Source organism: Callithrix jacchus, chromosome 8 (assembly GCF_049354715.1).
Source record: "Callithrix jacchus isolate 240 chromosome 8, calJac240_pri, whole genome shotgun sequence".
NCBI classification, from domain to species: Eukaryota; Metazoa; Chordata; class Mammalia; order Primates; family Cebidae; genus Callithrix; species Callithrix jacchus.
The window spans coordinates 97,462,314-97,480,181 of NC_133509.1; the positions used below are offsets into that span (position 1 = coordinate 97,462,314).

At 37.3% G+C, this 17,868-nt stretch overlaps 1 protein-coding gene across 1 annotated transcript in view; it reads right to left on the reverse strand.

Annotated features, from left to right (window-relative positions):
- Positions 1-17,868, reverse strand: part of KCNH5 (potassium voltage-gated channel subfamily H member 5) — a 371,870-nt gene that overhangs the window by 66,370 nt on the left and 287,632 nt on the right. Inside the window, exon 10 of the mRNA XM_002753993.6 lies at positions 15,152-15,348. Within this exon, the coding sequence (XP_002754039.1) occupies positions 15,152-15,348 (197 nt within the window). The remainder of the gene's footprint in view (positions 1-15,151; positions 15,349-17,868) is intronic.

A 17,868-nucleotide genomic window follows, 5' to 3' on the forward strand; every position in this document is an offset into this window, starting at 1 on the left:
CTATTGCCCTCAAACTTCCAATGATATTTTTCACAGAATTAGAAAAAAAAAACTGTTCTACGATTCACATGGAACCAAAAAAGAGCCTAAATAGCCAAAATAATTCTAAGCAAAAAGAATAAAGGCAGAGGAATCCCACTACCTGATTTTATACCACAAGGCTACAGTAATCAAAGCAGCATTGTACTGGTACAAAAATGGACACATAGACCAATGGAACAAGTTAGATAACCCTTTATAAATCCACACACCTATAACCATCTAATCTTTGACAGATGGTTGTCAAAGTTGACAAAAATAAGCAACAAGAAAAGGACTCCCTGTTCAATAAATGGTGCTGAGATAACTTGCTAGCCATATGCAGAAGATTAAAACTGGAGCCCTGCCTTTCATTATGTGCAAAAATCAACTCAAGGTGGATTAAATGTAAACCCTGAAGCTATAAAATCCCTAGATGAAAACCTAGAACATAACATTCTGGACCTAGGTCCTGGCAAGGACTTCATGATGAAAACTCCAAAAGCAACTGCAGTACAAACAAAAATTGACAAATGAGACCTAATTAAACTAAGGAACCTCAGCACAACAAAAGAAACTATTAACAGAATAAAAATACAACATACATAATGAGAAAAGTTTTAAAAACTAGGAATCTGACAAAAGACTAATATCCAGAATCTAAAAGGAACTTACACAAATTAACAAGCAAAAAACAAACAACACCATTAGTAAATGGGCAAAGAAAATTTAAGACCTCGGCCGGGCACAGTGGCTCAAGCCTGTAATCCCAGCACTTTGGGAGGCTGAGGCGGGTGGATCACGAGGTTAAGAGATTGAGACCATCTTTTGGTCAACATGGTGAAGCCCCGTCTCTACTAAAAAAAAGAAAATACAAAAAATTAGCTGGGCATGGTGGCGCATGCCTATAGTCCCAGCTACTCAGGAGTCCGAGGCAGGGGAATTGCTTGAACCCAGGAGGCGGAGGTTGCAGTGAGCCGAGATCGCGCCATTGCACTCCAACCTGGGTAACAAGAGCGAAACTCTGTCTCAAAAAAATGAAAGAAAATTTATGACCTCAAATTATGAAAATACTACAAGAAAATATTGGGTAAAATCTCCAGGGCATTGGTCTGGGCAAAAATTTCTTGAGAAATGCCCCACAAGCACAGACAACCAAAACAAAAATGAACAACTGGGATCATATCAAGTTAAAAAGCTTCTGCACAGCAAAGGATACAATCAACAAAGTGAAGAGACAACCCACAGAACGGGAGAAACTATTTGCATACTACCCAACTGTCACAGAATTAATAACTAGAACATGTAAGGAGTTCAAACAACTCTACAGGAAATGTCTGATAATGGCATAAAAATGGATAAAAGATTTGAATAGACATTTTTCAAATTAAGATATACAAATGTCAAAGAGGCATACGGAAATGTGCTCAACATCACTTTGTGCAAATAAAAACTGCAATGACATATCACCCCAGTTAAAATGGCTTATACCCAAAAGACAGGCAATAGCAAAGGCTGACAACGATGTGGGAAAGCGACACCTTGTACACTGTTGGTGAGAAAGTAAATTACTACAACCACTAGGATAACAGATTCATAGGTTTCTCAAAATACTAAAAATAGAGCTCCCATATCATCCAGCCATCCCACTGCTGGGTATGTACTCAAAAGAAAGGAAATCAGTAGATCAAAGAGATGTCTGCACTCCTATGTTTCTTGCAGCACTGTTTACAACAGCCAAGATTTGGAAGCAACCTAAGTGTTCATCAATAGATGAATGGATAAAGAAAATGTGGTACGTCACATATTCTCACTCATAGGCAGGTGATGAAAAATGAGAACACATGGACACAGGGAGGGGAGTAGTAAACACTGGGGTTTATTGGGGGGAAAAGGGGAGGGCTAGCGGGGGTGGGGGGAGCTGGGGAGGGATAGCCTGGGGAGAAATGCCAAATGTGGGTGAAGGGGAGAAAGGAAGCAAAACACACTGCCATGTGTGTACCTATGCAACTGTCTTGCATGTTCTGCACATGTACCCCAAAACCTAAAATGCAATAAAAAATTAAAAAAAAATAAAAATAAAAAATAAAATAAAATTAAATGAGGCTATGGAAAAAAAAGAAAATGTGGTACGTGTGCATAATGCAGTACTATTCAGCCATAATAATGAGATACTGTAATTTGCAAAAACATGGTTGGAACTGGAGATCCAACCATTGGATCTCCATCATTCATTATGTTAAGTGAAGTAAACCAGGCACAGAAAGATAAACTTCACAAATTCTCACTGATTTGTGGGATCTAAAAAAATCAAAACAATTGAACTCATAATTAGAGAGAGTAGAATGATGGTTAACAGAGGCTGGGAAGTGTGCTGGGGCCTGGGTTGGGGCACTTGGGGATGGTTAATGGGTACAAAAAAGAAATAGAAAGAAATAATAAGACCTAGTATTTGATAGCACAAGGTGACTTTACTCAATATTAACTTAATTGTCCATTTAAAAATAACTGAAAGAATATCACTGGATTGTTTGTAACACAAAGGACAAATATTTGATGGGATGGATATCCCATTCTCCATATGATTATTTCACATTGCATGCCTATATAAAAACATCTCATGTGCCCCATAAATACATATACTTACTATGTACCCACAAAAAAATTAAAAACATTAAAATATGTTTTAAATGAGCAAAGCACATGACACTTTTCAAAAGAAGACATACATGTAGCCAACAAACATATGGGAAAATGCTCAACATCAATAATCATTAGAGAAATACAGTCAAAACGACAGTGAGATACCATCTCACACTAGTCAGAATGGCTATTATTAAAAAGTCAAAAAACAACAGATTCTGTGGAGGATGCAGAGAAAAAGAAACACACATACACTATTGGTGGGAATGTAAACTAGTTCACCTACTGTGGAAAGCCGTGTGGAGATTTGTCAAAAAACTTAAAACAGAACTATTACTTGACGGAGCAATGCCATTACTAAGTATATATCCAAAGGAATAGAAATCATTCTACCACAAAGACATATATATGCATGTTTTCACTGCAGCACTATTCATAATAGTAGAGACATGGAATCAACCTAAATGCCTATCAGTGGTAGACTAGACAAGGAAAATGTGGTATATATGCACACCGGACTACTACACAGCCACAGAAAGAATAAAATCATGTTCTTTGCAGTAATGTGGATGCAGCTGGAGGCTATTACCCTAAGTGAATTAATACAGAAATAGAAAATCAAATACTGTATTTTTGACTTCTAAGTAGGCACGAAACATTGAGTACATGTGAACAATAAGAAGGGAACAGCAGACACCAGAACCTACTGGAGGGTGGAGGATGAGGACTGAAAAACTGGCTGTCATGTACAATGCTTATTATCTGGGTACAATGCTTATTATCTCATATACAAAATAATCTGTATACCAAAACCCCATTACATGCAATTTTCCCATGTAGCAAACCTGCATGTGTACCCTCTGAACCTAAATTAAGTCGATAAGAAAAACAAAATGTATAGACATAATGGAATACCATTCAGCCATTATAAAGAATAAAATCATGTCTTTTCAGCAACATAGATGGAATTGGAGGCTATTATCTTAAGTGAAACAATATAGAAATAGAAAGTCAAATACCGCAGTTTCTCACTTATAACTGGTAGCTAAGTAATGTGTCCACATGAACCTAGAGTGTGGCATGATAGATATTAGAGACTTGGGAGGGTGGCAGGGTGGGAGGGGGTGGGGGTTGAGAAATTACTTAATCATCATAATGTATTTACTCAGGTCATGGTTACACTAAAAACCCAGACTTTACCACTAAGCCATATACTTGTAACAAAACTACACTTGGACCCCCTTAAATTTACACAATTTTATTTTTAAAAAAGAAAATTAAAAACAAAGAAGAGGTAAAACAAGACTTAAATAGTTAGGATAAGAAAATTTGCATGTATCCTAAGTTTAAATTAATGCTGAAAGGCATTAAAGAAGAAAATAATACACATATTTCAGTCTTAAATAAAAACCCTTGCTTTCCAATTCAAAGGAAGTATTTTCCTTTAAATGAAAATGACATGATTGAGCACCATGCCTCTCATCGAATATTAGTTGTTGAGAATTCATAAGAAGCAGACATTTTGGAAACAAACAGTCTAGCATCCCACTAAGATGCCTCTAGAGAAGCATTATGGTGAGGTAGGACTCAGACCTAAAATAAAAGCAAATGTCTCAAGTAGATCGTTGAATACTTTAGAAATTTGCAAGGAAAATAATTTGTAAAATGTCCATCCTTTTATATTATGTTGGTTAAGTACTTTTCTGTCTATTAAAGGCTCATTTATTTTCTTCTTGTTTACTACGAAAATATGTATTTTCTTGCAATAAAAATAAATTCTGGTTTTAAAAAGAAGAGCTGGCAAACAACAGATGGTATAATCTATGGTTCAATACGTTGGTAAATTACCGAATCCAGCCCCAACTATGAAACTTGTGAAACTGTCCTTAAATAACTGCTTCGGAGGCATATTCAGGAGTAAGATATCTGTAAACCTCTGTCCTGGTAACTAAATGTGGAAAAGTTTTTATTCTGTCTGGAATCAGACCAAGAGAGAGCCCTAAATAGAAGCAGCTTAAGGGCTTAAAAGACTCCATAATTAGGTCTCTGCTTCATCTAAATGCACATGAAAAACTTCAGGAACTGTTGAATGTCTGCCTCTTTCTACCCCTATCAGCGGAATCCGAACCAGCCTGGAGTTGAAAAACTGAGGTTGGAGGCTCAGAACAATTAGCACCTGTATGGCCATGAACAATGCTCCTTACCTCCCTTAACTCACTTCTCTTACAGTGTTGATTGTAAGCTCAAAAGCAATCATGGCTGTGGTGTGTACACTGCAAAGGAACAAGCAACATCCTTTTGAAAGCGAAATTTCTACAAACCATAACATGTAAGCAGAGCTACTGCCAGCAGGGCCAGCAGGTGGGAGTGAATTTGCAGTCCTGATAATCAATTGAGGTAATGAGAGTTATAACTACAATCATCTCAGATGCAAATGTGGCATGCAGATTTTTCAGAGCAATCCTTTTATCTTCAAAGTCCTTCATAATGGGAATAAGGCACTACTGTGACAATCACAGCCCCTGGCACTCAATTCACTCCACAGCAATATCAGAACCGCTGTACTATTCTGAATGCACTAAACAAGCTGCTGCAGGACTGTGCAGAATTTGCAGGCACAAATGGTTAAAAACAGCAGCTGGGAGTTCACTCTAATCATGATTTAACACCAATTAATAATGGTAATTCTATTACGTAGGGCTTATTGCCAAAGTTATCAAAGATATTGTGTGTTTTTAGATAACAGTGATTATTCTGGTCAGTGATGATAAAAACTGCTGGGCAGCATGACAGATTCACATTTCATTCATTCATTCATTTAATTGTACAGCAGACTCTATTCTGACCATTGACAACAAAGTATTATAGAAAATTCCTACCGTATGGAGCTCATTGTTCAGTTGAAAAATAGAAATGTAAATAAGAAACCAAAGTGCCATAATCAGTGTTATGAGAGAAATAAACATAGATACTACGTACTATTTGAGAGTTTTGTAGAAACCATATTATGTTTCATGCCAAGTGTGGACAATGTTTTAATAATGTCTTTTCCATGGGATCAAGAATTGATGGATTTGTGGAACAAACAGGCTTTACTACTTTGTTAGCCAATATACCATTGTGGGTAGGGTGGGTGAAGAAAAGAAAAGAAAAGAAAGTAGTTGAAACATCCATTTACCCCTCCTAGACCATTTTCTTCAAAGATGCCTGCATTGCTACTGAAATAGATGCAATCTGCGACACACGTACACCCAGAAAATACTTTAGGCCTGTTTGATAACCAATTCCAGTATGTTTTTCATCCACAAAAAAATCATTGCTGCTCAGATGCTTCATTGCTCACAGAAAAAATGACATTCTGTGCTGCTGGATTCAGCAGAATAAGAATGTTTTCTGGAAAGAAAAGCAGTTATTTAGTTCTGAGCCTCTGCTAAGGCCGGAGTGAACCCAAACCACTATTTCTTACCACCGGAACATCAAAATACAGTATTGGTACTATGGTTCTCCTGGCATTGCCAGCTGGCTTCGGTTGATCTCTACTCAAGAACTGAGCCATCTGTAGGAAAGGACATTGGCTTTTTAGGGTGAAAGGGATTCTACATATACGTCTATGTTCTGTTTTTCCATTTTATAATTTGGATTGATCACGCCTGGGTACATTTTTCTGGGCTTAAATGGCAATCCTTCTTAAATCACTGTAGGAAGGCAAGACGCTTTGCTCTGTTGATAATTACGCATTGCCCAGAAGTTATAAAAATCAACACTGAACTCTGCTACTGCACATCACCAGCAATGTTACACTCTTCAGCTGTAAGTTTTGATTTTAACATATTTTCAAAGTCATTCCTTCATATTTAACTTAAAATATAAAACTTGGTTGTTTTAGACTGAATGTTTATGTCCCCCACCCCCAAATTTGTATGGGAAAATCCTAACCTCTAGTATGGCTGTATTTGGAGACAAGGCTTCTGAAAAAGTAATTAAGGTTACATCAGGGCATAATGATGAGGCTCTGATCCAACAGGATTTGTGATTTTATAAGAAGAGACTCGAGAGCTCTCTCACTTTCTACACACCCAGGCACTGCAGGGATGCCATGTGAGCACACGGTGAGAATGTGGCCAGCTGCAACCCAAGGAGAGAGACGTCACCAAACACCTTCCCTACCGCACCTTGATTTTGAACTTCTAACCTCCAGAACTGTGGGAAAATAAATGTCTGTTGCTGAAGCTACTCAGTCTATGGTATTTTGTGATAGTAAGCCAAGCAGAATAATACTAGGGTTAAAGAAATATTGGCAAGGGGTCCTGGATTAACCTGTGCATTGAACTAAGGGGTAGAGGGATGTTTAATAAAAAGGAGTAGAAACTAGAAAGTACATAGCTAGAGGAACATGAGTCTCTGAAGCAACAAAGGAAGCACTTCTTTGAGACCACAACTAAAGGATGTCAGTTTGACATCATTTTTGTCAACGTCCAGTGGGCTCCACTCCCTAACAATAGTAACGTTATTAGAACTCTAGAGCTATTTGCTTAGAAGCCTTAATTACACCAGTGACAAATTAAGCAGTCATGGAGTGAAAAGACAGTAATTCTCTGGCCATGACCACTCAATCTGGAACCACAAGAGGGTTTATATCCACTGATAAAACACGGACATAGTATTTAAAAGGGAAATCCACTTGTTATATAATTTTAGCCTGTATTAACATTGTTCGATCTTAGTTATTTTTTTCTTTTTTAAATTTCAGTTTACATTCTTTTTTGTGTGTTTTTGGAATCGGCTGCATAATCTTTTGTTAGTTTTCATCCCTAACCAACCAACCAAACAAACAAAAAACCACTTTCTCTACCTGCTGCCAACCAAATCTCAGATTTTTTCCAGTTCTATATGAAAATACTCAATTTTGTATTTTCTTTTTCTTCTTCCTTTCATTTTTTTTTTTGATTAACTAATATTTTTAGTACACAGAGTTGTGACATTTGGGGGTAAGCTTGTCAATACTTTTTGTTACTTCTAATATAAAAGTATTAACAGCTTTAAAAAAAAAATAAACTACAAAACAGAAAAGTAGCAGCTGAACCCTGTGACTCATGCCTATAATCCCAGCACTTTGGGAAGCTGAGGCGGGCAGATCACCTGAGGTCAGGAGTTCAAGACCAGCCTGGCCAACATGGTGAAATCCCGTCTCTACCAAAAATACAAAAATTAGCTGGGTGTGGTGGTGTGCACCTGTAATCCCAGCTACTCAGGAGGCTGAGGCAGGAGAATTACTTGAACCTGGGAGGTGGAGGTTGCAGTGAGCTGAGATTGTGCCACTGCACTCCAGCCTGGGAGACAGAGTAAGACTTTGTCTCAAAAAAAAAAAAAAACAATGCATGTTCTTCACATGTACCCCAAAACTAAAATGCAATTAAAATAAAGGAGCAGTTTTTTTATGTGAGAATTTTTATCTTTCTGTTTTTTTATACTGTCAGTTACAGCAGGCAGCATAGTTTTTAAAAGTACTGACATGATAACAAAGAGTATATCAGAAACAGTATTATCAGCAAGATAATGTTACCGTATTTAGTAACACTCCTTAAACAATCCTCATATGAAAGTTAAATGCTTTCACTAAAACGAGATCTTTTCCAATGCACGTGACAGATATGCCGTGGCCACACCAGACATTGGTTCATGCCCAGATTGAGAGTCCTGTGCACTGACTCCGAACACTGCTTAGTGCTTGTTTTGTTTTGGCTTCACTATCAGTTTTATCCTGAACCATGGTATGAAAAACTAAAATCAATCTATGAATCACATGCTAATTCATCCCACATATCCCTCTCTATTAAAAATGAAAACAATCAAGTATTGGATTTTACTGACAATCTTCTATGAAATGCTTTTATTATTCTAGGTTAAATAAATGAGATTCTAAGGACTAGATTCTAGTCTCAGCTCTACTAACTAGCTAAGTGAACTTGGGCTATCACTTAATTTCCTGGGTCTGAATTTTCCTCATCTTTAAATAAAATAAAATATGTAATATACAATATCCTTATATATTGGATATACAATATTCCTATTTGCTCTAGAATATTCCTCTATTTGAGATGAAATCCTAACTCCGGTGTTCTTTTCACCTCCTGAAATCCTTCCCTGTTTCTTCCCCTTGGACAAATTGAATTCATCTCCTTTATGCCTCCTTTGTCCTAAGAATATCCCTCTTGTAGCACTTATCTGACTCGTGATCTGTCACTAGACTGGAGCCTCCTGGAGAGCAGGCACCTGGTCTTTTATGTCCACAACCCCATAGTTATGTGTTAGGGGCTGGATGTATGCATGGTAATATGGTAAGCCAGCCAATACTTTCTGTGCCACACTTCAACAAAGTGTCTCATAAGAAGACATACAAAAACAGCAATAAAATTCCTCTCTCATCTTATTTAAATAGTCAATCTGGAGGAAAATATGTTCTTGCTATCTTGAAAGTGAAGGAAATATTCAGAAATAATTTAAAATCTCAGGCATGCTTATTGTAGCCAGAAGTGTTAATGTAACATATATTTTAAGTTTCAAGGAAATGAAATTCTCTTGACTGCCTCCTGGACAAATATACCACTTATTTTTAAATGGTTCATTCTCTTATAGGCATAAAACATAAAGCCTTTAGGTTTCAGCATCTTTTATGGAAAAAAAAGTTTATAACAAAATTACCAATGTATCTACTGATTTGAGGACCTTTGAGGATGTAGACTTCCTATCAACATTTATATCTGGTGCACTGGGGGTCCTGAAGTCCCTGCCAAGGTTGGACAATCCACTAGGCAGATTCACAGAATTCTGTATATCATCATATTCATGGCTATTATTATTGCAGCATAAGATACAAAGAAAATCTAGCAAATGAAAAAGGTACATGGGCAAAGTCTGGGGGAAGCTGGGCACAAGCAAGACTGTGACAACACATGAGAAATGTTGTCAACCAGGGAAGTTCACTAAGGACTTGGTGTTTCCAGTTTTTTACTGGAGATGGTCACATAGGCATCATCTCATTTGACATATGTCAAAATTCCACACTTCTGGAAGGACAGTCAGTGCTCAGCATAAATCCACCTTGTTGGAACAGACAGTTAAGGCACGGGGAGCTAGCTACTCATCAGTTAGAGTCCCCCTGACATCCAAGTTCATAGGAGCCAGCTTTGTAAGCAAGTCTTTCAAAGGACAATAGTCCTACCTGCTAGGTTAACCGTTTTTTACACAAATGGTAAAAATTACTGTGCAACAAATAGGCAAATGGGGAAAAGTGTAATATTAACTTTAAAAGTCTAATAAGAAGCCTTTAAAATGTACGTGTCACCTGTGTTACCTTTTATGTGTGTGGTCAAAGAAGGTGTGTTGCTTATCTACTTCGATGTATACCTAAGAGCTAGCTGGTCCTCAATTTAATGAATACCATTTTGTCATTCTAAATAGTGTCTTGAATTGGTTAAACAAATGGATACATACATAAAGTAAGCAAATTAGTCAACGTTCCTCTGTTTATCTCCCATATCTTTTCTGAATATGTTTAAACTTACTGGAAACTGTGGAATTGTGTTCTTATTATTGAAAAAAACAAAACCCAGCTGGTCCTTTTGTTCAATTGAGTTTAGTTTCTGACTCTCACACATGAGATCTTAATCCCCAGTAGCCTGGTGGAGCCTATGGATCTCATCTCAGAAGAACTGCTTTAAATGCACAAAACAAAATACACAGGATCACAAAGGAGACACATACTGAAATCCGTTTATCAACATATTTTAAAATAATGTACAGTATATTAATATATGTGCTTCTGTCTAGCAGCCGGTCTAGTAACTATAATTGTTAAATAGTAATGAGCATAAATGGCATTTCAAGATATCCTCAGCACATATGATATGAAAATATCAATTAATATAATTGTTTTTGGTACTTCTAATAACACTATAGTTGTCTAGCAACCTTTCCAATTAAAGGAAACGCTAAATGTCAGTTAGAAATTAGATTAAATGAATTTTTTTCATCAAAATGTACAGACCCCAAGTAAAAAATGTCAGGTTTCTAGTACCATGAGACCAGGAGTTCATTAACTGATTCCATTTAGACCATGAGCTGTTGGACCAATAGCAAACGGACTTGTTTTGTTTGACCACAGAATTTTAAAAACAAATCAAATTAATTACCAACCAAATGTGGTTTCCCATAAAAACATGCTTCTGGCCTCTTGGAGAAAAATAAAATAAAACATGAGGACTAAGCAACACCAGTCCGGCAGCCCCACAAGGCAATGTCCTACCAGACCGAATAGCAGCTGCCTCTTTCACAGATGAAATGAATGCTCCAGTGTCACAATTTTTTATGCTATCTGCCTACTTTGTGTATCTACTTCTTATTAATATGTAAGGTATTTTCTTCCTCATAGCCCTCTAAATAGGCATCAAGTAGAAGATATTTGCTTTCTAATAAAGGTGGGGAGATTCTATTTATATGCCCACTGTGGTCCCCATTTAACTTCTTTCAGTCCTTTTCTTCCTTCCCTCCTTCCTTCCTTCCCTCCTTCCCTCCCTCCCTCCCTCCTACCTTCCTTTTCTCTCTCTCTCTCTCTCTCTCTCTCTCTCTCTCTCTCTCTCTCTCTCTCTCTCTTTCTTTCTTTCAGCTGGAGTACAGTAGCAAGATCTCAACTCATGGCAACCTCCACCTCCCAGGTTCAAGCGATTCCCCCACCTCAGCCTCCCAAGTAGCTAGGATTACAAGTGCATGCCACCATGCCTGGCTAATTTTTTGTATTTTAGTAGAGACAGGCTTTCACCATGTTGGTGAGGATGATCTTGATCTCCTCACCTTGTGATCCACCCACCTCAGTATCCCAAAGTGCTGGGATAACGGGCTTGAGCCACCATGCCTGGCCCAGTCCTCTTTTTTCAACAATTAACAGACTTAAGGCCCCTGGGCAGTCACCTGATTTGTAAATAAAGTAACTGAAACACAGTCATGCTCATTTCTTTATGTATTATCTACAGCTATTGCTACTGACTAAGTTTTACCCCCTCAAAATTCATCTGTTAAAGCTCCGACCCACAATGTGATGGTATTGGAAGATGGAGCCTTTGGGAGGTAATTAGGTTCAGAGGAGGTCATAAAGTTGAAGCCCTCATGAGGGGTTTGGTGCCCTTATAAGACACCAGTGAGCTTGCTTCCTCCCTGCCCATCTCTCTGCCTCCCCTTCTTCTGTCTCTTATGTGGGAACACAGTGAGAAGCTGGACATTTGCAAGCCAAGAGGAGAACCCCGTCCAGGGAACCAAACTGGCCAGTAACTTGATCATATTCTTCCCAGGCTCCAGAACTGTGAGGAATCAATTCCTGCTGCTGAAGACACCTAATCTATGGTACTTTGTTACGGCAGCCCGAGCTGACTAAGATAGCTGCTTTTATACTGCAGTGGAAAAGTTGAGTAGTTGAAATTGGCCCACAAATTCAAAATTATTTACTATCTGGTCCTTGACAGAAAAAGTTTGCCAGCCCATGCTGTAGTTGTTTGATGGAATTACTAGTTATAGCTCTGGAATTTTTACATAGAGGGGCTTAAGGGTGGGTAGGAGGAGTTACATTTGCACAGTAAGCATCTTATTTTTCCTTGATGGAGATGAAGACAAATAGCTAAAGAAGGCTCACTTTCCTCCTTATTACAGCCATGGAAAGCCACACACTATACAAACCTCTCCACCTAGCCACTGGATACACTCATGTAGCTGGAACTGTACCGTACCATGGCTGACAACTTGGATTTAAAATCTGCTCCCTTATTTACCAGGAACACACCCTTAATCAATGGTTATGATAGCTAAGAGATATCAACAGCTGACTAAAGATGTAGTTTTGGTTACAGAATTCACAACAAATGTTCATTGCAATAATTTTTACAATACTAGCAATAAGAACAAAATGTTTTCATTAATAGATCAATTGGAATAAAGTGAATAAGTGAATGAGAAACTATAAATTGTTGACCATGTGTCTGTGGAATATTGTAGAAAAGAAAATGTTGGCAACTTTGACAAGCTAAAACAACATAGTAGTCTAAAATACGCAGGCTTTAGAATCAGATAAATTCAAATGCAGGCCCTTACTCATACATTATTTGACAACTAGCTGTTCTAATCTTAGAACCTTAATCTCCTCATGGGTGAAATAGAAATTATACTGCTCTGTTTGTGGGTTGTTGACATTTAATAAGATATATATGTAAACTATGTTGAAGTGCCTGGTTATATACAATAGGCTCTCAAATGGTAGCTAGTATTACTAATCATTAGAAATATTTTCTCACCATTTATCTTTTTCGTGAGAATATTGTTTTTCTGAAAATAAAGTGACACTGAATGATACCCTTTTCCCACTACCTGCCAAGTTACTGAGACAATGCGTCAGGAGCAGAAAGGCTAGAATTATAAAAATTGATACCAGTTACAACAGGAAATAGGTTGGAAGGGAAGAAGCTGCTTGATGTTACTCAGCAAACTGGCACCTGTGGAGACAGGGACAGCATTTCTGGGTCCCGTTAGAAAAACCAACAACAGTTTTCTGTCTCTATCTAGATTCTCTTCCTAACAGAAGTAGCCACACCAGTGTGCACTCAGCTGTCACAACCAATGAGGGTGTGTGTGTAAGGGCAAAAGAGGTGACAGATTTTCTACTGGTGATTGGTTTTAATTGTCCCTCTTTGGCACCTTGCATTGCAAATATATCAGTTGGTTATTTGATATTAATCCCCCTGGGCCAGAGTTTCCTCATGTGCTTTGAAGGAAAAATAACTGCCCATTTTATTTCGCAGGAATATTTTGAATAGCAAGTCCTGAGGAATGTACAGATGTTGGATAGGAGGTTTCAGTCATCTTGCAGTATGGGGGAAGATTTTAAAACTGCAAATTTTAGATTGGAGGGAACTTAGAAATATAGTCTTCCCTTGATATACGAGGTGGATTGGTTCCAGGTTCCCCCTCACACATCCAAATCCTCACATAATGAGGATACATGCACATACAGGAAAAGTTGGCTTGGTATACAAGTTTCAAATCATGCAAATACTGTATTTTTCATCCACGTTTAGTTGAAGAAAACTGGTATGTAAGTGCACCCTCGTGGTTCAAACCTGTGTTATTCAAGGGCCAACCATACTAGAGTCAACTACCAAACAGGTTGCCTTGTTGAAAGGGAATTTGTCATTGCAGAAGGTAGAGCACAGACCAAAGGAGACATTTCTGCTTAATACTGAAAGTGACTCTGAGCTCCCTAACACACTGGCAAGAAACTTCCATATTTACTTCATATTTAGCATCCCTTTTCCACTTCCACCACTGCCTTAGCTTTCAACCATTTGTGTTTGACATTTAACTACAGGTCTATTGAGCGTAAATACTCTGTATTTAAGTCTTCATGCTCTCTACAGCTATTTACATTCTATCTCACAGGTTCTGGATGCTCCATAACTATTTGATAACAAAAGTATAAACTGAAACTGATGTTTAAGTATAGATCAGATAAATGTGATACAGCCAGTGAAAACACTACTCCTGCTAGTCGCATTCTTTCTTGGAACCTAAGTAGGAATTACACTGATTTAATTATGTTCATTTCTACATTGCTACAGTATAGACATTAATTTATCTCTTTGCTTGATTTCTTCCCTCCATGTTAACTACAGAGAAGGTTTTATTTAAGCAGGTTATGAAAAGGAAGGACTGTTATTTCAAAATACTTCACCACAGACAAGCAGTCATTTTGGATAAAATCAATTAAGTGCAGTTATCCAAACATGTATTTAATTCTTGGCAATAAAAAAGCCCTACCCAATGCCCAATGACCTAGAAACCAGAACTAGGAGATTTTTTCATGCAAATAAAATTTGTGTCACACTTATCAGTTAAAAAGAGATGGCAGTGAAGGTCAAATGTGCAGCAGCAGTGTAAAATAAAGGATTCCTATCCATATCTGTAGGATGTGTCAATGTGGCTGAATAATTTTTGAGATGGTATTCTTTGAAACAGTAAACTTTGTGAATTAATTATGAAATGAGAAATGCCTAAGGAAAGTTGAGAATGTAAAATAGGCACTCAGCTTGATTAACTTTACCAGCTTTAAAATAGTCCATATAATAAGGTAGAAGACACTGGAATTTATTTTATGGCAGTGTTGTAAACTCCAAGAACTGACTACATCACAGCAGAGTTTACATCTTGTTTCTCTTCAAGTCTGTTTTCCATTTTCTATCTTAAATGGTAAAGATTCAAATCTTTACTCATAGAAGTACAGTGCTTTTTCCTTTAAAAAGTAGAGAAAATATAAGTGAAGGGAAGGAAAATTGTGTCATTTTACATTGATGGGAATTAAGTGCTGCAAAATAAAGTATCTTTCCTACTCTTCAGCTAATAACATATTTATGCTCTGGACACCAATAAGAAGCAGCAGATGCAGAAAACATACCCGTTTCCTCAGATTGCAGGTAAGAGTGAGATTCCTCGAGAACGAGTTTGCAAAAGCTGTATAAAAGTCCAGGACTTTGAGCAAGGCTTCCCGCTTGATGATGTGTAGGTCACAGTATGTCAGCGCCCGGACATTTGCACATGCATGGGCAAGGGTGGTTTCCTTCCAGAAGATGTCTCCAAACACATCACCCTTCCCTGGAAAACAGCAGAAGATCCATATTCAAGCATCTACCACTGTTCTTACTGAAATCACTATTGTTGTCAGTTTCATATACAGTATCGACCTTTTAGCATAATTTAGAGCTGAGGGTATAACCACATCTATACACACATAACAATGTACAATGGTTTCATATAATATGTAAAGTAACATCACCCCGAATTCAGTTATTGATGAAAATCTTTAGAGGCATGAATAAATAGATCCAACGCAGAAGACAAACACCTCATTTTAACAAATAATTTCATCATCTTCTGCCACCTTTTTTTCCTATTTTGACTAGAAGGAGCAAAGGTGTTTAGTTTCATCCTTGCCTGTGCTCCTTCTGGTAAAGATAATAAAATGCAATATAGAAGGATCTGCTGTAACAGTCTTCATAAATATAGGGCTGATCCAACATGTATTAAATACAGATTATCCCATAGCTATTGTGCTCCAAACAAATTAAAACTTGCCAGGACTTAGTTGCCCAAGAATACCCTTCCCTCTCTACCTAGCCAACCTTATACAGGTCCTAAGAGTCCAGCTCAAGAGCTCCCATCCACAATTACAAAGCTAATGGACCGAGGTTGTCTAAAACACGGAGACTCAAATGTGTTACCCCTTGAACAGTTCTATCAAAAGTGCTATACAATCATCGAATGTAGATGTCTTTTTAAAATTCTAGAAATTGCACAGGAATCACCTACTCACTTCAGAGTACTACCGACTGGTGGCCTGAACTCAACCATTTATCATTTGAACTCAAGTACTTAGTTGCCCAATAAAAATGAGAAAGAGTCTAAGGTTAAAGTCCCAAAAGGCCTTTCTGCTGAGGTAGTTCCATAAAAGCCCCTGCTTTCTGAAGTGTAGTCAACTGCATTCTTTGTTCAACTTCTGTGTAAAACGAAAAGTTTTAAAGTGAAAAAGACAGGGGGAATATATCCAGGAGGGAAACATCTTCCTACAGGCACTCTGTTAATGATTTATTCTTTCTACACTCAAACCACAGAGGTGAGCAACTATCTGCTGCCATCATGCAGATTAAAATCAGAACTAACAGGAAAAACAAAAAGAAGAAAGACCTTATATAACACTTCAGGTCAGCCAGACAACCAGAGAGAAAAAAAAAATGTGTAACCACAGAAATGAGATGGAGACAAAGACAGTGACAAGACAGAGACAGAGAGGTTGGGTGAGTGAGATTATAGATTCTTTGCTCACCCAGGTAGTTGGGAAGCCCTGAGAGAAACATGGGGCTTGATTTCAAGCTTAAAGAAAGCAAAACACACTTCCATGTGTGTACCTATGCAACTGTCTTGCATGTTCTGCACATGTACCCCCAAACCTAAAATGCAATAAAAAATTAAAAAAAAAAAAAAGAGGCACTTCAGGTTAGAAAGAGAAAATATGCTCATGACTGACAGGTGATTAAAACCACCACATGATCATGTGATTAGCAGAAGATAGCTATAATATATATCTAATTACTCTTAAACAATTCATTTGTTTCTGGACCTTCCAAAAATTCCTTTTAGTTTGTGACACAGATGAGCAAATCAACTAACAGCCATTTATTTGCCCAAGGAAGAGAGATTAGAGACCTGGTAGCCAAAGAGTGTCTCTAGGGTAATACAGTATCACAATAACCAAAGAGAGACTTTAGCTATAGAAACTCTACCTCCTTTTATAGAGATGAATTTCAGATGTCTATACACAGCATTTTCCTCAAACTAGCAATCCCAATTATAGGCATTTATTCTAATTGCATAACAAGAAGTGCCAAATTTATTTATAAAAATGCTCACTGAAGTGAAATTTATAATCGACAAAAATTGGAAATAAATGTCAACAAATAAATAAACTATAAAATATTGTGCAGGCACAAAGTATCAAATTTTACAAAGTGACATCAAGACTATATACAGGTATATAACATAGTCAAAGCAGGATATAAAACCATACACACAGTATAACCTCATTTTATGTACCCCATCTCCCTACCCCCAAACATGCATACATATATACACACAAACCACAGAAGTAAAAGCATCAAAATGCTAGATCCTTTCTGCATTATGGAACAATGTATGGTTTTTATTTTGTCTTATAATTTATGTGTAATACTTTGTAAATAGAGGAGATCAACAACTGCTATGATTACCACAGTTCCTGATGGTACCAAAAAAAAGCTAAGCTTTTAAAGGGCTGCTTTTATCTACCTCTTATTTCTTTTTACTTTTATTCTTGCTCTTTCTATTTTGGATTTTCCCTTCAAGAGATTAAAAAAATGGTTACATTTCTCTATGATTCATTTCTGTAACATTTTCTCAAATTGTCAGTTATAACACTTTACCCATTTATGAATACTCATTACTTTTCAGCTATTTGGTGTTCATATATGACACACTTAATAATAATCAATGCTTTTGACTCAGCATTTTCACTTCTGGGAATCAAAAGATTATAACTACCACATGTAATATTCATTATAGTGTCATTAATGATAACCCCAG